We start from the raw sequence: 25,684 nt of genomic DNA, 5'->3' as shown, positions 1-25,684 counted from the left end.
TCACGTCTCGCTCTCGACCACTCTTTCCTGCTTTTCGCCAATTTTACATTCACCTTGGTGGTATTTGCGTCAATTTTATTGCCGTCGTAATGCAAATAATGTCATTGAATAAACTCTGGTTTTCTCTTATCAATGTGAAAAATTACTGTGCAAAATAAGCTTGTTTAAAATTTATTATTGTTATTTATATTTTAAAGATCATCGAGTCGCTCTTGTAATAATTTACCAAAACATATAACTAATACGAGTACAATTATCATGGATATATTCTAGTTAAAAAATCAGCTTCACGCTGTATCCCGCATACCGCAGTGTAGGCAGAGGGAACCTAGTGTTAAGAATCTCCGTTCCCCACTTTCCGCTGTATTCTGGAGGTATTGTGTGTTTAATGGCGGAACTCAACGCCGCGCTTTTGCCTCAACACCATCACTCGAAGAAATGAAAATATAAATTTAAGTAAATATTTCATTTCCTCGAGTGGGGATCGAACCCACAACCAGTGTTTACTGTCACACACTTGTACCCCTGCACCACGACTCTCTACAATTTATTTTTGATTGCCTCTAAGAGTCTAATCAGATAAAACTTTCTCTAAGGCATACCTTAAAAATATTCCATTTGCTTCCAGAGTCCCGGCGCAGTAAGCGGGAGCACGACGGGGGCGGAGAGTTCGCGCGACGCGCTCGACGTCCGCTACTCGCTGGCCGCGCTCGCCGACGACTATACTAAACGGAAACACGTGGTGCGCGTCACTACTGCTGCTGGTGCTGAACTTTTACTACAGGTAAGGTATAACTTGTATATTCGTATATGTAGGTATACAACCTAACAGCGTTTTGTTTACGGTCTTTTTTTAGCGTTACCCATTTCCCGCTGAATTCTACAGGCGTTCCGTGTTAACTGGTGCAACTCAACACCACGCTTTGCCTCGACAGCAAAGACCGAAAAAATTAAAATATTAAATATTTAATTACTTCGAGTGGGAATTGAACCCACAACCTGCCGCGTCTACAGTCAGACTGACTATACACGACACACTCTATTTGTGTTCTAAGCGTTAGCACTATTGGATTAAAAGCTTGTTGAATTATAATTATTTTAAAGATTCTAAAGATTTTATAAAAAAACATATGTTTTAATGTATGAAATTTCCTTTTTCTTAGAGTATGAATAATACTTTAAAAAAAAGAATCCAGCATTTTCAAATCATTTGGCTAAGTATTATTCTTTAATTTTAATCATAATAAAACACATATTTAGGGTAGGGAGTAGGCATGTTATATTTGCACTCGCAAGCCTCAACCGGCTAAAGCGAATGGTGAGTCTACTTCATTTATACAAAGGCAGATTGTAGTGTTAACTAAATTACACATCGTAACCTCATTTCGTTTTCGAGAAGCGCGTACATAACGCAGACGCGACTACATAATGTGGTGGGCGTAATGTTTAAACAAATTATTTTATGATTTCTTTGTACCGAGATCAAACACGGAACTGTTTAGTTTTAGAAAAAATTACGCAAAGCATATATGAATCATTGAATACATTATGTTAAACGCATTGTTAGCGCATACGTACGTACTTATTGAAGATAGACTCGGTGCTGCCTCTGTGTCATTAAATTATACTTGACCTAAAACACAAAATCACTGGGCTGAATCTTATGAATCTAAAGTAAAAATACATTATATTGAAACAATTTCCACCTGTAATTTTCAGGCGGACGGTGCAGCAGACGCTCAAAGATGGCTAGCAGCTCTCCGGAGGCATTCAGCGGAGCCTCCGCCTACGGAACCCGCGCTACCTCCCGCGCCCGCGTCTGCGCCGCCTACTACCACTACCGCGCCCGAGTGCCCCTCGCCGCTGCCGCCGCAACGTGCTAAGAAGATTGGTAGGAACAGGTCGCCTACCGGTAAGTTTATTTATTTATTATGTAGTTAATTTTTGAACCTTAAAACTTATGGCCATCACTCAAGAACATTGCTGCCCACAGTGCTGGTTGTACTGTATCTGTTGTTCGAAGCGAGGATATACGAAAATAATTCATCCCCTGATTAAAAATCAAACCCAAAGCCGACGCGTTTACAATTAGACGCTGTTCCACTTGTAAAATGTTCCCTTACTCTGTCTATTTGTCTCTATATGTAAATTAATATGATATACATTATTAACAATTCCATTTTTGTCCACCAGGTCCTCCAACCCCCACCCTCCCATCTTCCCCAAAGAACAAAACGTGGAAGGGGCGCGTGGCGAAGCAACTACGGCGCATGCATGGCGGCGCGAGCACCACTCCCCCGGTCACAGGATGGCTCGGCGCGCCCCTCGAAAGATGTCCCGCTGATGCGGAACATCCTAACGTACCGAGGGCTGTTACACTGCCGGCTCAGGCGGTTGAGGTAACTATACCTTATGTGGTTTTCACTAATAAATAGTGATTTAATGAAAAGGTAGATTTATAATTTATATTTTTAATAAGCGAGCGAAGCGGCAAGCAGTCGTTTATTTTTTAATAATATAAAGCTTACTATGATAAAGTGAAAAACCAATTTATGAAACACTACTTCTCTGCAATAAATTGTAGCGTGGTATTTTTTCACTACCATAACTGCTATATTTGTCGCTGTCTCGAGTTATTTGAATAAAATTAGCTTTTAGATTTCTTAAAAATTGGTTGCCGGTGTTAAATCCCAGTGATACTCATTTTCTGAATTTGTTAGTTACCATATAATTATATCTTTATCCTACAAATGTGCGAATAATTGGCAGAACTAATAACATTTTATTATTGAGTTAATAATAATGTTATCTTTCTCTTACACTTATACTATTTAAAAATAATAATATTTTCAAAATAATCAACCATATTCATCATTAACAGACATACGGGCTGAGAACAGTAGGCGTATACCGGGTCCCCGGTAACGCGGCGGGCGTGGCGGCGCTCGCGGCGGCTCTGGATCGAGGGGAGCCCCCGCCCGCCGCCGACCCCCGTTGGGCCGACGTTCACGTCGCATCCAGCTTACTGAAGGCGTATTTACGGAGACTGCCAGATCCTATACTGACAAAGCATTTGTATCCTGCTTTTATTGGTGAGTTGCTTTTTTTTATTGTAAGTTATAATATGTTATATTTTGTTCTAATTTAAATTCTTCATGTAATTTAATGTTTATCAGACTAAACGTGCATACATCAAAAGTATTAAGTTGTGAATATTATTAGAATAAATATCTTCTCACCTAAGTATCTTCTACCATCCATCAGCGGCTGACAGGTCGCCAGAGAGAGCTCGAGAACTACGACGTCTCGTCCACGCTTTACCCGCCGCCCACTACGCCACTTTGCGCTATTTAGTACAACACTTGCGTCGTGTGGTCGCCCACGCATCCTGCAACAAGATGGAGGCGCGTAACTTAGCGATTGTGTTTGGACCGACGCTCGTGAGGGCCGCCGGCGATGATATGCTAGCCATGGTCAATGATATGTCCAGCCAATGTCGGATTATAGAGTCTTTCTTGACGCATGTAAGTTGTTTTTTTGTTTTTTGTTTGAATATTTTTGGCATAATGTTATTTAGACAGAGAATGTTAAAACTTCGCATTCTTTTTTTAGAGATATTGTGTGCTATATACCAGATTTTTCTGTAACTAGTACAACATTATTTTAAATACATACATTATACTCGTATACAAAATGTACATCAACTTTTATAAAATAGTATATAATAATTGATCTATTTAACTGAGTAATCTATAGTAAATAATAATAACAATTTACAGTATGAATGGTACTTCGAAGAAGAAGAAGGCTCGCCGCCTGCGGAACCGCCCATCCCAGAACCCCCCGCACCCGCCTCGCACGATCTTCTTATACACAATGTCAAAAAGATCGAAGGTGATATATTTCTATAGATAAAATTGAAAATCTCTCATCGATCTACATTGAAAATTTGCCTTTATATCTAGTGATCGAATAATTATAATAGCACTTTTTTGCACATAAAATCTTACATATCATTATTTTTAGACATAATATTATGTTGAGATAACATTTCATGGAAAGATTATAAAATGACATTAATATGAATATATTTAAAAAATATATATATAAATGTATAATTAACTATAACCCATTCACAGGCAAAGACGTATCAACCCGCGACATAGTGTCCTCAATAATATCAGCCGCGAATCGCAAAATTCAGCGAAAGCCACGTAAGTCGGACAAGAAGTGGGACGAGAAGCCGCGCTCCCCCGCCGCCTCTCCGCCGCGCTCCCCGCTCGCTCCAGCGCCCGCGCACGTCACCGCACTGGCGCACTACGACGGGCTCTCGCACTACATGGACGAACAGGACAGTGGGGACAATAAGTGAGTATTTGTTTTTTTTCGATTCCTTTTCGAGACGAGGCCTTGAATAGAATGAAAAATTCTTGGGAATGAAATGCTCGCTCCAGTCTGTTTCACAGATATCATTGTCACAAATAATTAAATATATATTTGTACAAAATTATTTTAAAAAAAAGTACCGCTGAGTTTCTTGCGCCGGTTCTTTCAGGTCTGAGGCAATAACTTTAGTGAACTGGTGGTAAATTATTTGACGTTCAATAATTAAGCATTTAACTTCTTACATTGAATAAAATTATTTGGATTTGAATTTAGTAAATGAAAATGTTAGAGTGATAAGATACGCGAGTATTTGTTTTGTTTAATGTGCAGAAAAAGATTTCTTGGACCATGGGTCGCAAACGCTGGCTCATTTATGAATTAACAAGATAATTCATGCAGTATCCCACACATAGTAGTACTTTGTTGGAGACGCTCCATTCTCATCAAGTCAATTCCATTTCTCACTCAGCCGAATAATTGTTATGAGTTTAATGTGTATTGTTTGTGTTTATTTTAGAGTTGATATATCATCAGCGACTATGGGGCGACGGCAGGAGATATCACGGCTGAACAATTTCTCCATCGACGGTACGTATCAGATACAATTAGTTTATGAGAAATTCATAATCAAAAGAAGAAGCTTCCGCCACATTTATTATGTAAAGTTTCCTTTTGTTAGATATATTTTATTATTAAAATTTACTGTACTAGTCATTTTGTTCGAATTTCCCTGCTTTTTGGATCCTTCCGATATTATTTTTATGTCTAACAACTAAGATCTACACAATTTTGCCAAGGTATTTTCTATTTTATGTAAGTTGCTATCGTTTATATCGTACGTCTTATATTCCGTTTGAAGTGTATGTAAATGTGTATATTATTTGCTCTATTAGGTATGCGGTTCTGACATCAGAGAGTAGATACAGCAATCCATTTCTTTTATCCACATTCAAAGGTATAGGAATGTGAGAGTGTTACAAGTGTGTGTGTTCGGCGTCCTCGTTAATACCAGTGTTGGTTTATGTTCACTTTGTATCGAATAAAAATAATATTAAACAATAAAAAACATATATATCGATTCATAAAAAGAGTCGCATATTATAAAAAGTGAATGTAGACAATGCCCAGCGTCTCTCATTATAACTAACTAATGCTTCTAAGCGACGACTGCTGACAGCACGGCTTGTTGGCGTATCGTCTCGACCTCGCCTCGCTGTACAAATTCATACCTTCATACACTCGCATCATCCCGCGTCAGCTCTAACTCGCTTCCGATTGTTTGTAATCTAACCGTCGTCATCATACTAACAGTCCGTTTCCCCGCAGGAGCCGGCGACCTGGTGACGTCCCTGACGAGCACGTTCGACCAGAAGCTGCGCACGCTCAACAACTCGTCACCGCTGGACGACGGCAGTATCCCCTACGCCGACGAGTGCCAGGATGATGACGAGGCCAAGTCCAGCTCCTCGCCCTCCGACGCGGGCTCCGTGCGCGGCGCCTCGCCACCGCCCCGCGTCACACGCGCGCCCCGTGCGGACCTGCTCAAGGCTGCCTGGCTACGGTCCGCCTCCTCCTCCTCCGACGAGCCGGACGCGCGCTGGCCCGCGCCGCCTCCGCCCCCCGCGCGCCCCTCTCACCCGCCCGCGCCCTCTCCCTCCCCTCCCGCCGACGACTCCGAGAAAGAGAACCGCGACGACGACAAGGACGTGGATACGCGTTCGCAGGCCTCTGACGCGCCTGACAACGACCGTGCGCGCTACGCCGCCCGCCTGCAGCGCTCCGAGTCGCTCTCCAAGGGCGAGCGCCTCAGCAAGCTGGAGAAGGGCGAGTGGAACGTGGTGCGGCGGCGCGAGGCCGGCGGCGCAGGAGGAGGGGGCGCCTGGCGCTCCACCAAGCTCAAGCGCAAAAACGGCATGCCGGAACGCGGGATCAAGCGGCGCCACACCGTGGGCGGCACCAAGGACTTCGACAAGGACGGCTGGGCGGCGCGCCACACGCGCACCTCCTCGCCCGACCTGTCGCCCGCGGCCTGGCAGCCCGCCTGGCGCCCCGTGTGCCGCGCGCCGCTCGAGTCCCACGTCTAACCCCCCCCGACCGAGCCCCACAGAGGCTACCGTTTGATTCGATTCACTTGACTGAATAGATTAAGTCACAAACCTTTATATATTTTTTAATAAAGAAAATAATACTCAAAAAACCTCCGCTACTTGTCGTGTTCGAGTTTCGCGCATTTACGATTCTTACTCGATTTCTTGATTTCATCGAAATCTTAGATAGTGACCGTACTACCGTGTTAGGAAGCAAGAATGTTTTATTGCAATTTTATCTATTGAATTGTGCAATACACTTATAATTAATTGTATGTAATGTGGTTTAAAACGGAGCATATATGCTAAATATTAAATGAATTAATACGAGCGTTGAAAAACCTAGCTCATTAAATAATGCCAAAGAGTGATAAGGAAAGCTCTGCTGATGAGAAACAATAGCAGAGCACCGGTGCAGGGAACGATAAGAGGAATGATTTATTAGGTGTAAAACAACAAACCGCTATCATCAATATGAACATAATATGTTCTATAGTAATAAATTGTGCGTTAGTTATACAATAAGTATATCGAAACCATTTGAGTCTATATTACTTGTAAGAAGGACTCCCGCAGTAGGTTCTAAACTACTATTAATGGAGTCGGTGGTATTATACCTAAGTGTTTAAAATAAACAGCATAATATAGGTAAAGTAAGTGCTAATAGTATGTAATTAGTATGAAATTTTATTAAGTAGGCCCGAGGGCTCCTTTTAGTGTCTAAGGTAAGACCGAAACTGTAACACCATCATAAGTTTTAAGGACTGTTCTAATATAAAGTTTTGAAGTTTAAAAATAATTAAAATGTAATATGTATACACGATACATACGCATCACCTACTTGCCTTCGCCGCTATTGAGATCCAATTATAAGCACAATTCTCGATTATTAGTAAGTAAATGAATTAACAAAGTTACCATTTAGTGGTTCTTTTGGCGAGAATTATAAAAACTATAGATATTACGAAAGCTGACTAGCACGAATGTATATTTCGCAATTTAAATTTTGAGCGGTTTAAGTATATTGTAAATAATAAGGCAGGAACTAACGCGAGGTGCGATACTTCAGTGATAATGTTTGAGTGATCCCTTAGACTTTGTAAAAATGTACATGTTCTTTTATCATTAATTTATATTAAATTTGTTATCGTAGCTATGTTGAATGCGATTATTTTTTATTGTTTTGTTTATATACAAAAGTATTTTAGGCTAAATTCGAATTGTTATTTATTTTGAAAATATGTAAAACGTGATTCGGCTTTTAGACGACGACTAATGTAAATATTACAATCTTAAATGTTTTAGATTTCCGTTCATTAATTTTTAAAATTTTTTAATACCATCTTTAAGTTAAGACGATCTCAAGTTTGTTGAATGTTTGCAAAGCGTTCCTTTTAAAGTTTTATTTGTAAATATATCATAAACGTAGGGACAATGGATTTTACAAGTAATTTACGTCGTAGAAGCGACGGGAGCGCGTAAAAAGCTGCCGTCAATATAAGTCAATGTAATGAAGAAGTTTTATTGAAAATAAACGTATTCATACTCTTCGTGTATCCGCTATGAAATTCAGTAAACACTATTAAAGACATATTGCAAGTGTGGCTCTGACCAGATTTACATTGTCATTGTGTATATTTTGGAGTAATGAAAATAAAATATTGAAACAAATTATCACAATGTATTTTCTTCTTCTATTTCCTTTCCTTAAAACCTTTTACGTAATTGAGTGTAAAAATAGAGATATTAAATTAGTTGTTAAGAATATAAAACTTATGAATCATTCACATAATTTGAATCGATTTGAATTGATTATTAATTGAAATATTTTTAGTTAAATAAAAGTACTCTTTTAATAATCTGCAATATATCTAAGTCATAAGTGTATTGTTTGATTTTTCTTTGTCTTTTTATTATGAAACTAGCGACCCTCTTGCGGCTTCGCCCGCTTTTACTACTGGATTATTCATATAATGTATATTTGCAAAGCACTTAAGATAATGTGAAAATTAATTAAACCCTAATGCAACCCGCATTTTCGTAGTTTCAATAAGGATTTTTCAATTGTTTTACACAGCAAGGATTTTTTAATAGGTACCGTAATTTTAAATCTGTGCTACTAATCTTTTCAAATACTTATTAAAATATATTTAAATGACTATTTTTAGATAGGTAATGACTATTTTTAAACGGACGGAATTATAAACAAAAACCTACCTACTAATAACTACTACAAAATAAATGAAACCAAATATATCGCGCTGAAATAATACATTCAACTCCAATTATCCAATACGTGCAAACGCATCTTAATCTTCTTTGCTATACCTAGAGGTAGGCGGGTTTTTTTTCGAGCTTGTGGTTAATGCTGTTAAAACAACGACACCGGTTGGGTAGGGAAGAGGGTACTCTGTCCCTGATGAAAAGCAAGCACTACGTGGCTGCCTGTGAAGAAAATTAAATATAATGCATCGGCCGGGAATCGAACCCGGGCCGCCCGCGTGGCAGGCGAGCATTCTACCACTGAACCACCGATGCGTGTAAGGCAGGCGGGCGCGGCGGACGCGCTTGTATAAGCCGTTTCGCGGCAAGGATTTTTTGATATTGTAACAACTTCTAAAGTGAAAAACAGTAAAAGACAGTTTTGATCTACATTAAATGGCCAACGTAACTAATATACTTATTTATATGCTGAGAGTAAGGGATAAGTGAAACTTGAGTAACATACAGCTGATGTGTCAACGGCGGGATGTGTCAACAATTAAATGCGTTTTTCTGTAAAACTATTCGCAATTTCGAAATAGTGTAAAAAGCAAATTATATCTTCGTTTATCATAGAAAATTAATAAAGTATTTTAAAGGATAAGGATTAATACCATTATGGAAAAATATGACTCACAACAAAAAATATATTTATTTATTTTATTTTATTTATTTATTTTCATATATATCAAGTAACATGACTCATTTTGTTACTAACAATGAAATCTTAATATCTAAGTTAGTATTTAAGTTGCTTCTCCATTCCACTCGATATCCATTAGTTTACTTGTTTGTTGCTCGTCACCTTAACCGCAACCGGTGTTTCAGTAGGTTTCTTCGGCTTAAAATGCATTCTTTCTATTGAAATTATTATTTTTAGACAGAAAAATGATCACTACACGTTATTCTTAAAAGATACGAATATGCCGTCGCGGACTTTTTTGTAGATCTTATTAAGAGGAACAATATTCCAGTACATTATTTTCATGTAGTACTTACCATTAAAGCAGCGCATGCGCGAAAGTGTCTCAACGGGTAGGACTTTATACATATTTATCGTATTTATGTTAATTTACATAGGAATGTACAAATAATAAACTATATATAAACCTTCTACGGAAAATACTCTACCTAATGGTGAAAACCGCATCAAAATCCGTTGGGTGGTTTAGAAGAAGAAGAGTTAGAAACAACAGACAGACACGAAAAGCGACTTTGTTTTATAAGATATAGGATAGGATAGGATAGGATATATAGTAGGTATAAATCATTGCTAACAAAGTTTTAAAATGGCATACAAAATAATTTGCAATGTATAATCGGGGTATTAGCAAGGCAAGAACTTAATAGATTATCAGAGGTTCCCGCGGATATTTGCGCATAAAGCGCTCGATCAGTATTAAAATCCTATCGCATTTTACTATACATATTATACTCCATCTGTGCTATCGTTTGGATAGCAACGTTTCCTAGGATCCTCTAATACATCTAGCACCGATGTCGGATCACGACCATATGAACTAAAGAACAGATTCCCTCCGGCAAGCTCGACTTGTGGATCTGGAATAACTTTTTGGCTGAACTTAAAGTCAGGTATTAAGCTCTGGCAATGCATAATGGCCAACTTCGTTGTTTCAAGCTGACGAGTTCAGAATGTGTCACTTTCAATCTTCTCATAGATCTTAGCGATATGCTTGAACCTTGGTCTGGCAATTTGTTAGATCAGTGCCCCAGATTTGATTGAAAATTATCTTTACTGTGACACTTTATGCCCCTGTGCCACGATTGGCCTCTTAAAAATTACTAATTTTCCCTCAAATTCAAATCCCGAAAATATTTAAAAAAACCGGAATACCAAAATTCCGATATTGCAACCCCTATAAGTACAGTACCCCTTATAGTGCAAACCAGTATAATTATGTTCCTTGGTGCAAACGCTTTTGTTATTGACACTTGGCAACTGGCAAGCTTCACGCCCCATAAGATAAAAAATAAAATAGTATGTTTATTTATTATCTGTAACCAAACATCAAACAGTTCCATTTGAGTTCCATAGACAAAAGAGTTAAGAGCGCAAACGCCCGCCATTCTTGTTTGCTGTCAAAAACCGTAATATTGTAATGTCGTGAAATCGTTGATATTTTTTTTTTTCATTTTAAAACATTTATACGCTGACTTATATGAATAGTTAGTATTAAAGTTAATTTTCATAATGTCTAATATATCCCTTGATAAGGAAACGTTTTTTAGACGTATGAAAAGGCTGTACGCGGCGTGGAAGGTTTGTTACAATAGCCACGATATTTCTTATGCCAATTTTAAATATTTTTCACTTATTAGCAACCTAATCTTGCAGGCTGCAGCTGCTGATTCTAAAAGCGATGATGTATTAGCCAAGATTGATTGCTTAGTTTCTTGTGTGGGGGTTGACGAAGACACACTTTATAGTAAATCAACAGCGTTACAGGTTCGTTACTAATGCAATGTGCGCATAAACATGTTATTTAGATTTAGCTATATCTTAAATTATAATAATTTTACTTTTTGTATTACGTTTTATTTCCTAAATCCAGTAAATACAGGAAAATATTTAAATTGTTTCCTTACATATTTTATTATTTTCACTTCAACAGACTTGGCTTTTTGGATACGAACTACCAGATACTATAACAGTTCTTACAGAGCAGTCTATGTGTTTTTTGGCAAGTAAAAAAAAAATTGAGTTTTTAAAACAAATTGAAAATGGCAAAGACGAAACAGATTTACCACCTGTCAAATTGCTTATTAGAGACAGAGTAAGTGTAATTGAATAACAAAATTCTATAAAATATTTTCACATTTATATATTTAATATGTTTTTAATGCTTATTGTTTCATCTTTAGAATGATCATGACAAAGAAAACTTTAATAAACTTATACAAGCGATTAAAAAGTCAAAATCAGGTAAAACACTTGGTGTATTTGCAAAAGATAACTACCCTGGGGAGTTTTGTGAAAGTTGGAAAGCTGCCATGAAAGTTGAAAAATTTGAAAATGTTGATATTAGTTCTTCAGTCGCCGCACTCATGGCACCAAAAGAGGATTCCGAAGTTATAACCATAAAGAAAGCTTGCTTGGTCACAGTAGATGTCTTTACAAAGTACTTAAAAGATCAAATTATGGAAATTATTGATTCTGATAAGGTATGTTTATTATTATATTGCAGTAAAAAAAAATGTTCTACTGATTACTATTTTCATTAATACACACTTGTACTGACAATATGCTAGATATGTTAATAAAACTGTTTTTTATGCCAATATGATTTAATGGGGATTACTGATATTTTAATATATTTACATATTAATGTATACTAAATTAAAATACTTACAATTTTTACTTTGTTTTTTTAGAAAGTAAAACACTCTAAATTAGCAGAAGGAGTGGAGGCTGCAATATCTGATAAGAAATATGTGACTGGAGTTGATACAAGCCAAGTAGATATGTGCTATCCTCCCATCATACAATCTGGAGGAAATTACTCATTGAAATTTAGTGCTGTTTCAGACAAAAATCACCTACACTTTGGTGCTATTGTCTGTTCACTTGGCGCTAGATACAAATCTTATTGTTCAAATATTGTACGCACATTACTTGTCAATCCAACTGATGAGGTCCAGAGTAATTATAATTTTTTACTAAATATTGAAGAAGAAGTTATGAAAAAGTTAGTTGCTGGAGCTAAATTGTCATCAGTCTATGAAGCTGGATTAGAATTGGCTAAGAAGGAAAAACCTGAACTAGTTGATAACCTGACAAAAACATTTGGGTATGTGAACCATTGAAGTATCAATTTAGGATAATTTTATAACATGATTATTGGTAGATAATGGATTGGTTGATAATTGGTTGATCATGACCGGAAATGCAATGATTCTCTTGCAATAGTAAATTATTGTGATTTCCTCACTCTGGCCAGCCATATGGAGTTGAGTTTTGCTTCTCAACATGGAAAGAAAGGAGTACCTCGTCACCCTTTTTGTCTAAGAGTGAAATTACATTTTTTACCTAATTGAAATATGTTTTTCCTATATTTGTAATCTTCATATATTCAACATTGCATAAGTTTTAAATATATGATGCAATAACATGTTTATATACATTTACGCTTTTCCATCAAGAAATAAATTAATATATTTTTTTATAAATTTGATCTTAGATTTGCAATGGGTATAGAATTTCGAGAAAGTTCTATAGTAATTGGTCCGAAAACTTCACAAGTAGCTCGAAAAGGCATGGTGTTTAATATTAACATTGGCTTGGGCAGTTTAAGTAATAGCGCTTCAACTGATAAGGAAGGCAAGGTATGTTTGCATTCATTTATTAAAATTTCTGTTGTTACATTTTTTATTTTTCACTTTACATTCATTTATTATTTCTTACAAATTAAGAAAGAGTTGAAATTATTTTTTTTAAAATAGAATTTGCGTGTTGAGTGGCGGTTCTCAAAGCCGCACTTTGACGTCTTATCAGAGTGAAGAAATGAAATGCTTTTCCCCTAGCCCGAATCGAACCCACAACCATTGTGACAGTCATTGTGCTTCTACTCTACAATGGTTCCACCATTAAATTATGTAATTGTTGCAGACATATGCACTGTTTATTGGTGATACAGTATTAGTAAATGAGGAACAGCCGGCCTCACTACTCACACAATCTAAGAAGAAAATTAAAAATATTGGCATCTTCCTCAAAGATGACGATGAAGATGAAGAAGAGGAAAAAGAAAATAAAACTGAAATACTTGGTGAGTATTTGATTAGGAGTTTATGTGTGTAATTTAAGTCAGATTTTTTATTTTATTTTTAAAATTAACTTTAAACAAAATTAGTAAATTTTCAAGTCTAATTTTGATCATAAATATTATGATTTTATACTTTTTATGTTTTTCATAATTTTCAACATATAAACTATTAATCATACAAAAGTGAGATATTGCCAAACAATTTTAACAATTTACTTGCAGATCATTAAACAGCCAACATGTTTTGGACATAAACTATAAAATTTTGGTGATACCTTACATTGAATAATCATGCATGTTTGAATAAAAGTTGTTTCAAATATTACAGATTGCTTCAATTTATTTCATATTTGATATAATCTAAATTATTTAATAATTAAGTTAAATTTCATAGTTTTGGTTGGAAAACATTCACTTTCAGTAAAGTATTTTTTTTCAACATAATAAAATTTAATTGTTTTCTCTTTCACATATTATAATAATATTGTTATTTCAAAATAATGCTACTTATATTTTTTTTTGTTTCGAAACTATTAACTTCTAATGTGACACATTATTTTCATATTTTATTTCCTTCCATGCAATCGTGGATGGATAGAAAATGGAGGTGAGTTTGGTTTTAAACTGAAAAATATTATTGCATGACATTTAGAAGTAATGAATAATTCTTTTTTTAATACCCTTGCATGTTAATTGTTTATATATGTGCCCTTTATTAAAAAAAAATATACAACTACTTTATTTTATAGCTATAAATAATGAGCTTTGTGTGCTTAACCATTTTTAAAAAATAACTTTATTTCAATTTCACTGCAATATTCCTTAAATCCTAGCACAACTTGATTGTAGTTATACTTATATACTGTATTCTGTTTCATATTTTGTATACAATTTGCACTTTTACACATTACTTTAAAGATTACAGTAATATATCTTATAAATAGTATAACATTCAGTAGCTTTGGAACCTTTTCTTATATGAAATGCTTAATTCTAATACAATTTTAGGTCGAGGTAAAAGAACTGCAGTTATCGAGTCCAAGCTTCGAACAGAGCATTCTTCTGAGGAAAAAAGAAAAGAACATCAACGAGAACTTGCCATAGCACTAAATGAGAAAGCTAAAGAGAGACTCGCAAAACAATCCAGTGGGAAAGATAGTGAAAAGATACGTAAAAGTACAGTGTCCTATAAAAGTGTGGGACAGATGCCGAGAGACTGTGATGAGGTTAAGGAACTTAAGCTTTATGTTGGTAGGTATTTTTGTTTATTTGTTTGTATTTTTTTCCTAAAGTAAGTAATTTTAATACCAAAATAAAATGGTAAGAGAAGGAGGGTTCCATTTAGGCTATTTATTTAGAATGATAAAGATTGACAATTCAAAAAAATAACACACTATATAATTATAGTAGTGTCAATGCACTAAAAAGAGTAACGGAAAGCAAAAAATAATATAGCACAGCTGCACTAATAAAAGCACTTAACTTTTTAATGTAATGAGATGGATGTTATAGAATACATATGTAAAACCTATTGAAACCATAATATTTACTAAAGACTTACTAACATTTAAATAATATATTTACGTTAAGTGTAAAAATAGCATATATGTACTCATTTATCAAAAAATGGCATATATTCAAAATAAAAAAAATGCATGGATAAAGGCTAATTAAGAAATAATAATTTCAGATCGAAAATACGAAACGGTAATTCTCCCTATTTTCGGTGTTCCGGTTCCATTCCATATATCAACCATTAAGAATATATCACAATCTGTGGAAGGGGACTACACATACTTGAGAATTAATTTCTTCCACCCTGGAGCTACTATGGGGAGGAATGAGGGTGGGCATTATGCTCAGCCTGATGCTACTTTTGTTAAGGAAGTGTATGTATAATTTATATTTACGGCTTGATTGCTAAGATTGTAGATTTTATTTATTTATTGAAAAGTGGTATTTTTAAAAATAATTTGACTTAAAAATGCTTGCAAAAGTCTATTTCATTAAATCATATTATCTTGTTTGAAATAAGATAATTTACTTTAAAAAAAGTACTATAATGCTTTTTCTCTTCTCTATAAGTCTTTTATAAATATTATAATGATTTTTTACAGTACATACCGAAGTACAAACACAAAAGAACCAGGTGAAATATCACCACCATCATCCAACTTGAACACTGGCTTCAGACTTATAAAGGAAGTGCAAAAGAAATTCAAAACTAGAGAAGCTGAAGAAAGAGAAAAGGAGGATCTTGTTAAACAAGACACTTTGGTTTTATCACAAAGCAAAGGAAATCCTAAATTAAAAGATTTATACATAAGGCCAAATATTGTCACTAAGAGAATGAGTGGATCACTGGAAGCTCACACAAATGGCTTTAGGTTCACTTCAGTGAGAGGAGACAAAGTTGATATTTTATATAATAATATTAAAAACGCCTTCTTCCAACCATGTGATGGTGAAATGATTATACTATTACATTTCCATTTGAAACATGCTATTATGTTTGGTAAGTGTTGGGTCCAGGTTTATAGAGGTTTTCCAAAAAATAAATAACTTTCTTCCTTTAGTAAGGAACTTTCTTTAAAAGAAATTTTAAAATATTATTAAACAAAACAAGTTTATATAAATTTTATATGATATGAACTTATTCTATGATATATTTTTATGATAAAGTACCTATAGTTCCACTGGCAATGTGTAAAGTCAATAGGTCTTGATTTCTATATTCAGGCTACAGATTTAACAGTTTTTAAGTGCAAGTTAGTTGAGTCCCGCTATGTTATACTTTTTTTATAGAATAATTTGCTAATTGCTCATATTTTTCCATCTACAGGTAAAAAGAAACATGTAGATGTCCAATTCTACACAGAAGTGGGTGAAATTACAACTGATCTCGGCAAACACCAGCACATGCACGATAGAGATGATCTTGCTGCGGAACAGAGTGAGAGAGAGCTGAGACACAAACTGAAAGTGGCCTTCAAGAGCTTCTGCGAGAGAGTGGAGAACATGACTAAACAGGAAGTTGAATTTGATACACCTTTCAGGTATGTTTATTTATTTTCTTAGTAATATATAACATTTCGCTTGCAGCTCCTTGAATGAAAATAGCTAACCATTATATTGATACTTTATATAATATTGATTTCCTTGATAAATGGACAATTCAGTCCACACAAAAATATTTTTTGAAATTTTTGTTTTAGCATTTTTTTAAACACCTGAAACAATAAAAACAAATACAACATATACATTCATGCCTGTTGACATTTAAATTTTTCTCTTATTTTTTCTTTTAACATTGCCTTTTGTTTTAGTTAAGCATACTAATGCCAGTGGGTTTACTTAATTACTCATATCTATTAAATTAAGTAAAATAATAACAATATTAATAAATTTCAGAGAATTAGGCTTCCCAGGAGCTCCATTCCGAAGCACAGTCCTCTTACAACCTACTTCCGGAGCTTTAGTGAATCTAACAGAATGGCCGCCATTTGTAATCGCACTAGAAGATGTAGAATTAGTACACTTTGAAAGAGTACAATTCCATTTGAAAAACTTCGATATGGTATTTGTTTTTAAGGATTATGCCAAGAAAGTGGCTATGGTGAACGCCGTGCCTATGAACATGCTGGACCATGTTAAGGAGTGGCTCAAGTGAGTATTTTTTGTTGAAGGAAGTAATTATCTATACTTATAATAAAACAGTAAATATATTTTGTCTGTACATTTTGTATTGTTGACTGAAATGGATAGAGGACACTTAAAAAGAAAGCAAACTTTTTTTTTAATTTCTTGTCGGGCGGGCCGCTAGTTAATAATAAAAAAATATTTAGAAATGCTGTACCCTGATGGGTTAATAGTATAGACACGAAATTGTTATGGTTTTCTAAAGACTACTTCTTTTTTATAATTATAAGAGGCCAGTCGTGGCGCAGGGGCACAAGATGTGACTATAAACGACTGGTTGTGGGTTCCATCCTGACTTGAGGAAATGAAATATTATTTAAAATTTATATTTCCATTTCTTCGCTCTGTTATCGAGCAATTCCTCCAGAACGCCACTTATCATGCAATTCCTCCAGAATTCGGCGGAAAGTGGAAAACAGAGGGTTCCCTCCACCTATCATGCTATGTGCGGGATACAGTGTGAAGCTGATTTTACTTTTATTTATAAGACTGAAGATATAGATAAAAACTTAGATTTCGTTCTATTCTTATCTCGATTAAAGTGGCGTAGCTAGAGTATTTACTGCCTGGTGCGGCTTGGAATTGATGCACTCAAAAAAAAACTAAAAAAAAAAATAAAAAAAATTCAAAGTGTCTTCTACTCTCACGTAGATCAAGCGTCAGACACTAAAATGTGACATTGGCTACCTTTAAAAAAAATTAATTGTCGACTTTGATGCCCCTTTCCTTTTGATGCCCGCCCCTAGCTACGCCACTGCGCGTCACGCACGTGTTACAAAGTTTGACTTAAAAAAAACTGAGAAAAGATAAACAGAATTATTTTTTTTAACAATTTGTTACCTATAGGTTATTAACATACAACTTAATTTTTTAACTAACTACAAAAAGCTACGAACTTATGGCTTACTTGGCTACAGTGCTTGAACGATATATGAGACGCTCGGATTCGAGTAAGACTCAAACTCAACTTACGGTCAATTATTCATACATTTTTTATATCAATTTTCTTTCTTTAATATGGAATGACAGGTATTTAGTATACTACAAGTAACACCGAAACATCATGTACCGAAACATATGTAAGAATATTTTCTATAAAAATATATATTGTTACATTACAGTTCGTGTGATATCCGTTACTCAGAGGGAATTCAGTCATTGAATTGGACCAAAGTAATGAAGACCATCACAGATGACATTGAGGGCTTCTTCGACAACGGCGGCTGGTCCTTCTTAGACCCTGAGTCTGATGCCGAGAATGAACAACATGTTAGTTACTTTTATTTTTTTTGTAATACTACATATATTCAGATATTTAATTGAAAAATTTTTTTTTATTCCAATTGCGTTATATATTTTTGTATTAGATTTATTTTTTTACTATATATAATTATTTGAGTCTTTATCACAACATCTTTACTTATATAGATATGGTGCTAGGTAGTATAACATTTTAAATTCACATGAATTGAAATAATTAATTATATTATTGTTTTCTTTTAGCAACATACTGTATCTAAAAGTAGGCAGGCTGAATCTAGCGTTAAGATACTAAAAAACATTACATTATTAAATTTCATTGACAAAAATTAAAATATCTTTCACCATTCAAACTACACTAACACATTTTTATTCCAGGATGATGAATCAGAAGAGGAGGATGACGCATACGAGCCGACCGACGCGGAGACCGAAGAAGAGTCGGAAGATGATTCGGAATACGACTCGGAAGCTTCCGACGCGTCCGACGCGTCTGGGGATAGTGAAGGTATATTATTTCTCTAAGTAGTATAAGGAGTGACAGAATGTGGGTAGAAGGCCAGTGATCCGTGCCCATCCCACTAAAATTTAGTTTAAAAATATGTTTCTTATAAATAAAGAGGTTAACTTTACTTGTATGGCTATGTTTTAATTTAGGAGATCTGATTTGTAATTATATTGAGAAGACTCTTGTGTGAAATGTATTTTTTATTTTATTCTCCAAATATATTTTATCATATACTATAACATTTTATCATATAAAATTTAATATATTTACTATAAACAAATATTTTATTTGCACACTAGAGCAAGACGACGAAGAATCCGGCAAAGATTGGTCGGACTTAGAAAGAGAAGCTGCAGAAGAAGATAAAAAGGAACGTAATTACGACAGAGAAGACTTCGATCGTAAACGTAAAGGTGGACGCGATAGACCGCGTTTCGAGGAAGAAGGCAGTAAGAAAAGCAAACACGACAAAAGTTCAAGCCACAAAAGCTCGAGTTCAAACCATAAAAGTTCAAGCTCTCACCATAAAAGTTCAAGTTCAAATCACAAGAGTTCTCATAAAAGTCCGTCTAAACATAGTAGCAGCAGGTATGTATATGCTGATTTGGTATTTCGGAAAACTTGTTTTGGTGGTTCAATAAAACACTTTGAAAACAGAAATTGAATAATTCAAAAAGTTCAATCATAAACAAATTATAAATAACTAGTCACTATTAAATAAGTTTTAACACTAGGTGCCATCTGCCTACCCGTTACATACGAGATACAGCTAAAAAAATGTTATATTAATTGCGTCTATTATAATAATCTCCAGTCCATCCAAAAACCGCGACAAGCACCACAAGTCGTCGCACGGCGAGCGCGACCGCAAGCACGGCAAGTCCAACGGCGACCACCGCAAGCACGACCACAAGTCGCAGAAGCGCTCGCGCGACGACAGCCGCGACCACGACCGCACACCGAAGAAACATAAGTAAGTGGTTTAGCTTTGTTTTGGTTGTTGCTCAATTTATCATCTTGCCACATTTGCTGGGTATTATTCGATTTTCTAGTGTCAGCTGCCGTTCTGCTAGTTAGATCAGATATTTGTATATTTCAATACACGAAATTTTTAAAATCACGCAGCTTCATTTACCAATCCAGAGAATAAATTGTTTTCATTTCCTTGTTCTGGCAAGGCAAAGCGCGGCGTTGAATTCCGCCGCTCAACACGCAATGTCCCGAATTTGGGCGGAAAATATGGGTGGATCTTGAGAGTACATGCCCTCTGCCTGTATCAGTATATCAAATAACAGAAATGTCCAGTTTATAAATTCTTTTTTTTCTTGGTCTTTTATTTATATTTGTAGTAATTACTTTTTTATTGAAAGCTAAATATTTTTTTAATGTACTATTCCGTTCTTCCTTCCACTATTCCTTTTTATTTAGCACAAGGATTATGTGCTAAATATAAAGGAATAATGTGTTTTATAAACTATTAATTTGTTTATTGTCAGTTATAATTTATGGAATGTGTATATTTCATATCATTTGTTTTTATTTATTCTTAAAATTAACAAAACATGATTTGTTGATTTTTTTTTTAATATTAGGATTTATCATCTATGTAAGTAATATTAATAATTTTCTTTTTTCTTAGGAAATAATACACGAAAAAGGAAAAACTGCCTCAATTGTGAAGATATGAGTGATGGCCGAGAATGGCCCTATGTTAATTACCTTTTATTTTATTTGTTATTTGTTTGTTCACACCGCTCCATGTCTCGTGTTCAAATCAGTCTGAATGTTTTGTATGTATGTAGATTGTACCTTTAATTCCAATTTTTTAATCCAAAATTGTAATTTAAATGATACCAACAAAACTAAAATAAATATAAGATTTTATTATTTGTCTGTTTCATTTGAGTGAGGTCCGATTCAAGGTAGTGGATTCAAATAATAAATATAACAATAGTTATTAACAAAAAAAATCTCGCGTAAACTGATTTACTATCTTACAAGCCTATATAAATAACATCACAAATCAAATATTAGTACATTATTTACAGAAATCTCCTACATATTTATTATTTATGTAGTTTTGTTGACTTGGTTTCCTTTTATTATCTATGAGTCCTGAGCAGCAACAACAGGTCCTCGTGGCAATACTGTAATTCTTTTAGTCTCTGGATGTTTTAAATCCTGAGATTTCATAATAACTTCTTGTTCCTTTTCTTCAGTATTAGCGGAACTCCAATATTTTTTATTGACTAGCATTAGTAACATGAGCGCCGGTAGGTGTATTAGAGAAAATCTGAAGAGCTTTCTAGAACTTTGACTGTCTGATTTCTTGTAAAATTCCCATGCTGAAACAAAATTAAAAGGGAATTATAAAAAGTGAAAAGAGTTCCGCCACTCAAGACGCAACGCCTCCAGATTTTGTTTTAATGGGAATAGAATAACTGCTGTTATGCACCCTGCTATGTGCAGGATAAAGTGTGTAGGAGTTTAAAAAATATAGTTAAACAGCAAATTAGATATGTATGTAGGTTAATATGAGTGTTATTCTAAATGTCTTAACATAAATTTCGGGAAAATATTGTGGTGGCGTTTGCGCATACAATGTTTCGAAAATTATGCGTAAATTGGGGAACAAAGTCTCTTACTAGGTTCATTTCAACTACCCTATATGTCTAAAAAAATCTCACCTAAATACATAAAATAAAGATTAAGTGGTAGCGACTCCAGAGCGAACCAGGTGTTGGTAACGTCGAGGTACGGGGCTGCGACGCATGTGGCTGTTATCACGCCGGTGTGACGTAGGGCGACACGTCGACAGAGAGCTGAGGAGAGAGCGAAAATTTATAATTTTAGGACTTTTAAGCTATCAATTTTGAGACCATTTCGTGGCGCAGGGCCACAAGTAAACGCGACAAGTTAAGGTTCGATTGCCACGCGGGGGAACAAAATATTAAATAATATTATTACCTCGCACTGTTAACGAGGCCAAGTGCGACGTTAAGTTCCGTCACTCAACATGTACATCTCCAGAGTTCGGCGCTAGGGTACGGAAGTGTTAACCTACCCTGCATTATGCGGGCCAAAATAAATATTTTACTACATTTTTTAAAAATAAAAACAATATTAAAAGATAAAAAAAACATCTCTGAATTAAGAAAATAAAATTGCGTACTCTATATATGTAATATTTTTTTATCATCCCACATACTTTCCATATAAATAAGAAATAAATTACAAATACCACAATAAGGAAAATTACAATATTTTACAAGGATTTTCCTCAACTTATATGTACTTAAATGTTTTGTCATATTGAAATATATTTCATTTTTTATTTAACCAACAACCGTCGCATTTACAGTGGCATGCTTATACTCCTTTATATCATATCTTGATCTTTACTTTAAATCATGTATACCAGAATGGTGGGAAGGGAGATTGTAGGAATTATATTTAAATTACATTCATCGCTTCACTCGCATTTATGATTGTACTTTGGCCCCAAAAAGCATAAACCTATCTTAATACTCGGTTCCTTATCCCTCACACCCACCTATAAAGGGGAATAGTTAAAAAAGTTAAGAAAAAAAAGTGTACAATACAAAAGTAAAATTTAAAAAAAACCACCAACCAGGATCAGTCACAGCCATCATTCTATAACCAGCTCTTGAATAATCAGGTCGTAGGTTCCAAGATAGAGCATTAAAATGGGGGAACTGCCACGAGTAGAGTAGCGCGCTGAGCACGAGCGCGCCCGCGTCGAGGCCTCCCGCGCACCCTGCCCACCCCATTAGAGGGGGAATGGCTCCGACTGCAAAAAATATGTTTTTAAGCTTGTTTCAGCTTTTAAGCTTATTGTTACCATAACTATATTATTAGGCCAGTCGTAGCGCAGGGGCACAAAATGTGACTGTGAACGCGACAGTGTGTGGGTTTGATCCCCATTTGAAGAAATGAAATATTTATCCTTTTTCATTTATATTTCTTTGCTCTTGCGTCGAGGTAAAGCGCGGCGTGGAGTTCGGCCTCTCAACACGCAATGCATCCAGAATTCGGCGGAACATGGGGAATGGAGTGTCTTAGCAATAGGTTGCCTTTGCCTACCCTGTTGTGGTGTGAAGCTGATTTATTTGATTTTAAATCTACATTCAGTTAAAAAATAAAATATTTAGGGTAATTTTCGAGACATTGTGTGTTGAGTAGGACCACACTTTGTTTCCCACAGTTTAAATATTTACCAAGTGCGGTTGCACCCAAAACCACTAACATATAATATATTTACCAACTGATCCTAGCCAAGTGTTAGTAATCGATATTCTCTTTAAAGGAGTATAAATAGATGTATATAGAATAAGGTTGCCAGCACCCAATGCTGCGGTTAGTGGATTTACTCCAAAGTATAATACACTCAGTCCTGTTATACTAGTTGCTGTTGCAAACCCTATTGCATGTACCGGTCTGAAAAAATATTTATTATATAATATATGATGAATATTAACGAAATTTTATTTCATTTTTTTACTTCACATTGTATCCCGCATTTAGCTGGGTAGTGTGGTAGTAGAAAATCTAGTTTTCAAGACATTCCATTCTTTAATTTCCATTCAAATAACAGACATTATGTGTTCAGTGGTGGTTCTTAGCAAAACAAATTGTCTTGCCAAAGTTTGCAAGTTAAAATAATCCTGCACCACAATGGCTAATGGCTACCTTTATATATGAAAGTATGCTATTATATTTTCTTTAATATGACACAATTGTTCTATCATACTCACTCTAACAAACCCTTAACAAGCACTCTATTCTTAGTCCTAGACATCTGAGCATCAAATGGTACTTCATGGTACTGGTTGATAGAATTAGCCGCAGAGCTTACAAGGCCTGTGCCTACTGCACATAAGGCAAAAGTTGTTAGGTCAAACGGAGCTGGGGCTAAAGCATAGCCTGCCATTGATGTCATTACTACTAAAGCTGTAAAAAATTCAAGTTAGCATTTAAAATAGTAAAAATAATAAAAACTGATTTTTTGTAGTCTTATATATCTTTTGCATTTATAAAGACAAGTTGAAAGAATATAAAACATTTCACATGAAAACACAATCATATAAAAAATTCTATATTTCCCAAATGCTTCATATGCAGCCACATATATGTATATATTGAGCTGTGTCAATATTCTAATAAAATTGTTAAAAAAAATTTTTTTATTGTTAGAACCTGAGAAGGGAGTTTCCACTCTGCTCAAGTTTATTATATTGTGTGTTAGGATGTGCTACCTGACAATACTTTTTTCTGCTGAAATAATTTCAATATAATATTTTTTTTATAATATTATTGAATTACAAAAAAAATATATCAAAGAAAGACATGGATTTACTTACATGTTAATCTAAACTTTGAAAGTAACATACAATAATTGACTAAATTATTCTTAACATCTTGTGTAGGTGTCTCTTTCCATACTCTAGTATCTTGTATTTCATTTTTGCTTTTCTTTTTTGTAGGTGTTGTACTTTGGCTTGTTGTAGTTAAGTTAGCTTTTAAACAACTTGTTGTTGATAGCCTTGCAAGATGCTGTATTGGTTTATAGTTCTGCAGATAATTTTATAGTAATGTAAAAATTTTATCTTAGTTTATTTTAAGAAATTACTGCTTTGTAAATATTAATATGCAACAAGCAAATTACATAATAAAATGCAAGAAAAATAATTAAATTGTAATACTTACATATTTGAATAACATTGATTTAACAGACAAGTTAAAAGTCCCATGCTTAAGGCATAAAGCACAATGAACTACCTTGAGGTAGGACATGTTAGAAATTACAATATGGTAAGTTTTCTATGTCAACATCCTGAAAATTTTAATCCAATACATTTATAATTTCGGTAATGGTCAAACTGAAATAAAGAATGTTTTATATACATATATTTGGTAAATAGGTATATATTTTTATTCTAATTTATTACTTTACCATTTTGTATGTTATGTACATGTTTTTCGTGAATTAAGAATATACTTAATTTTGTATTTAGTTACAATTAAGAAATAAAAATAACGTTCAACTGAAATCATAATATTATCTTTACTTTTCATACTTCACCATAAATTAACTAAACTTTGTGTTATGTTTACGTCGTCTTTAAGCGTCAGGCATCAAAGTGTCATTATTGATTAAGTAATATTTGAAACATTAATTACAATTCCAATATATTCAATAATTGGCACAGTTTTGAAATCTGAATAAAATCATAATATCAACATAGTATTTTACCCTTTAAAAATAATATTTATGAAAAACCTTACTCACTTATGTAGTGTATGTTTTGAGTAGAATTTACTATAAGCATAAACAATGCTTAGAGTCTAACAATATATAACAAAATTTTTCAAAACAATTTTTCTATAGGTTATACGAGTACACTGACATAACCGTGAAGGACATTTCCTCTTATGGTGTTACGTCATTTCTCTTGTGATAATAGTTCGGGAATATGTATTAAAGATAAGAATATTGTGACGGTATTATTCTGATAAATGCATTTAGAACACGTTTAAATAATAAGTTAAAATTAAAAATAGTAAAAATAAATTTCAATTTGAAAATTATTAATAAATAACGCTGATGATTATTAATAAATGACACCGGCGCGCAAGAAAAAGCATGACTCATTGTCACGTTCCGCCTGAGCCGAGAG

General features: G+C 34.6%; 3 protein-coding genes and 1 non-coding gene across 16 annotated transcripts in view; 2 read left to right on the top strand and 2 right to left on the bottom strand.

Moving 5' to 3' along the window:
• Positions 1 to 8,150, top strand: part of LOC146527863 (rho GTPase-activating protein 23-like) — a 257,849-nt gene extending 249,699 nt beyond the window's left edge. For 11 of the 12 annotated variants that reach the window (XM_085204396.1, XM_085204395.1, XM_085204403.1 and 8 more), the window contains 9 exons: positions 629 to 784; positions 1,720 to 1,912; positions 2,194 to 2,399; positions 2,882 to 3,092; positions 3,265 to 3,524; positions 3,780 to 3,894; positions 4,140 to 4,368; positions 4,904 to 4,974; positions 5,713 to 8,150. In XM_085204396.1, coding sequence (XP_085060522.1) covers positions 629 to 784; positions 1,720 to 1,912; positions 2,194 to 2,399; positions 2,882 to 3,092; positions 3,265 to 3,524; positions 3,780 to 3,894; positions 4,140 to 4,368; positions 4,904 to 4,974; positions 5,713 to 6,470 — 2,199 coding nt within the window. In that variant the 3' untranslated portion in view covers positions 6,471 to 8,150. Of the gene's footprint in view, positions 1 to 628; positions 785 to 1,719; positions 1,913 to 2,193; positions 2,400 to 2,881; positions 3,093 to 3,264; positions 3,525 to 3,779; positions 3,895 to 4,139; positions 4,369 to 4,903; positions 4,975 to 5,279; positions 5,342 to 5,712 lie in introns of all 12 variants that reach the window. The other variant, XM_085204405.1, reaches the window with a different exon arrangement.
• Positions 8,151 to 8,940: 790 nt separating this feature from the next.
• Positions 8,941 to 9,011, bottom strand: TRNAG-GCC (transfer RNA glycine (anticodon GCC)). Its single transcript has one exon. It is a non-coding gene; the product is annotated as a tRNA-Gly (tRNA).
• A 1,775-nt stretch (positions 9,012 to 10,786) lies between these two features.
• On the top strand, positions 10,787 to 20,873 carry dre4 (SPT16 homolog, facilitates chromatin remodeling subunit dre4). The gene is made up of 17 exons (XM_085204389.1): positions 10,787 to 11,016; positions 11,092 to 11,202; positions 11,369 to 11,530; positions 11,619 to 11,918; positions 12,129 to 12,544; positions 12,935 to 13,079; positions 13,363 to 13,522; positions 14,528 to 14,770; positions 15,210 to 15,408; positions 15,637 to 16,034; positions 16,362 to 16,575; positions 16,931 to 17,185; positions 18,340 to 18,487; positions 18,857 to 18,986; positions 19,286 to 19,574; positions 19,801 to 19,959; positions 20,626 to 20,873. Exons 1-17 carry the CDS (start codon positions 10,948 to 10,950, stop codon positions 20,630 to 20,632), a joined length of 3,405 nt encoding a protein of 1,134 aa, XP_085060515.1. The 5' UTR covers positions 10,787 to 10,947; the 3' UTR covers positions 20,633 to 20,873.
• On the bottom strand, positions 20,848 to 25,438 carry Cox10 (Cytochrome c oxidase assembly factor 10). 2 transcript variants are annotated; one of them, XM_085204391.1, is made up of 8 exons: positions 25,297 to 25,438; positions 24,714 to 24,886; positions 24,368 to 24,578; positions 23,762 to 23,957; positions 23,269 to 23,444; positions 22,618 to 22,797; positions 21,674 to 21,808; positions 20,848 to 21,331 (listed from the first exon to the last, which is right to left on the bottom strand). In XM_085204391.1, exons 2-8 carry the CDS (start codon positions 24,798 to 24,800, stop codon positions 21,093 to 21,095), a joined length of 1,224 nt encoding a protein of 407 aa, XP_085060517.1. In that variant the 5' UTR covers positions 24,801 to 24,886; positions 25,297 to 25,438; the 3' UTR covers positions 20,848 to 21,092. The 2 variants fall into 2 exon arrangements, with proteins under 2 accessions (XP_085060517.1, XP_085060518.1); XM_085204392.1 differs by having other exon boundaries at positions 24,714 to 24,840; positions 25,297 to 25,437.
• Between the last annotated feature and the right edge of the window lie 246 nt (positions 25,439 to 25,684).

The sequence above is a fragment of the Heliconius melpomene genome, chromosome 20 (genome assembly GCF_056956725.1).
Source record: "Heliconius melpomene rosina isolate 202511_hmr_F chromosome 20, ASM5695672v1, whole genome shotgun sequence".
Lineage (NCBI taxonomy): Eukaryota > Metazoa > Arthropoda > Insecta > Lepidoptera > Nymphalidae > Heliconius > Heliconius melpomene.
Note: the sequence above shows the minus strand (reverse complement) of the source record. Positions and strands in the feature narration are given on the sequence as shown.

Bases quoted from the DNA above. Each gene is read 5' to 3' on its own strand.
- Cox10 (XM_085204391.1), bottom strand. From the start codon at position 24,800: ATGTCCTACCTCAAGGTAGTTCATTGTGCTTTATGCCTTAAGCATGGG. The intron at 23,445-23,761 runs GTGAGTATGATA...ATATTTTTTCAG, and splicing joins CTTGTTAAGGGTTTGTTAGA to ACCGGTACATGCAATAGGGT. The intron at 21,809-22,617 runs GTTGGTGGTTTT...CTCTCTCCTCAG, and splicing joins GATGGCTGTGACTGATCCTG to CTCTCTGTCGACGTGTCGCC.
- dre4 (XM_085204389.1), top strand. From the start codon at position 10,948: ATGTCTAATATATCCCTTGATAAGGAAACGTTTTTTAGACGTATGAAA. The intron at 11,203-11,368 runs GTTCGTTACTAA...TCACTTCAACAG, and splicing joins GTAAATCAACAGCGTTACAG to ACTTGGCTTTTTGGATACGA. The intron at 13,523-14,527 runs GTGAGTATTTGA...ATACAATTTTAG, and splicing joins AAATAAAACTGAAATACTTG to GTCGAGGTAAAAGAACTGCA.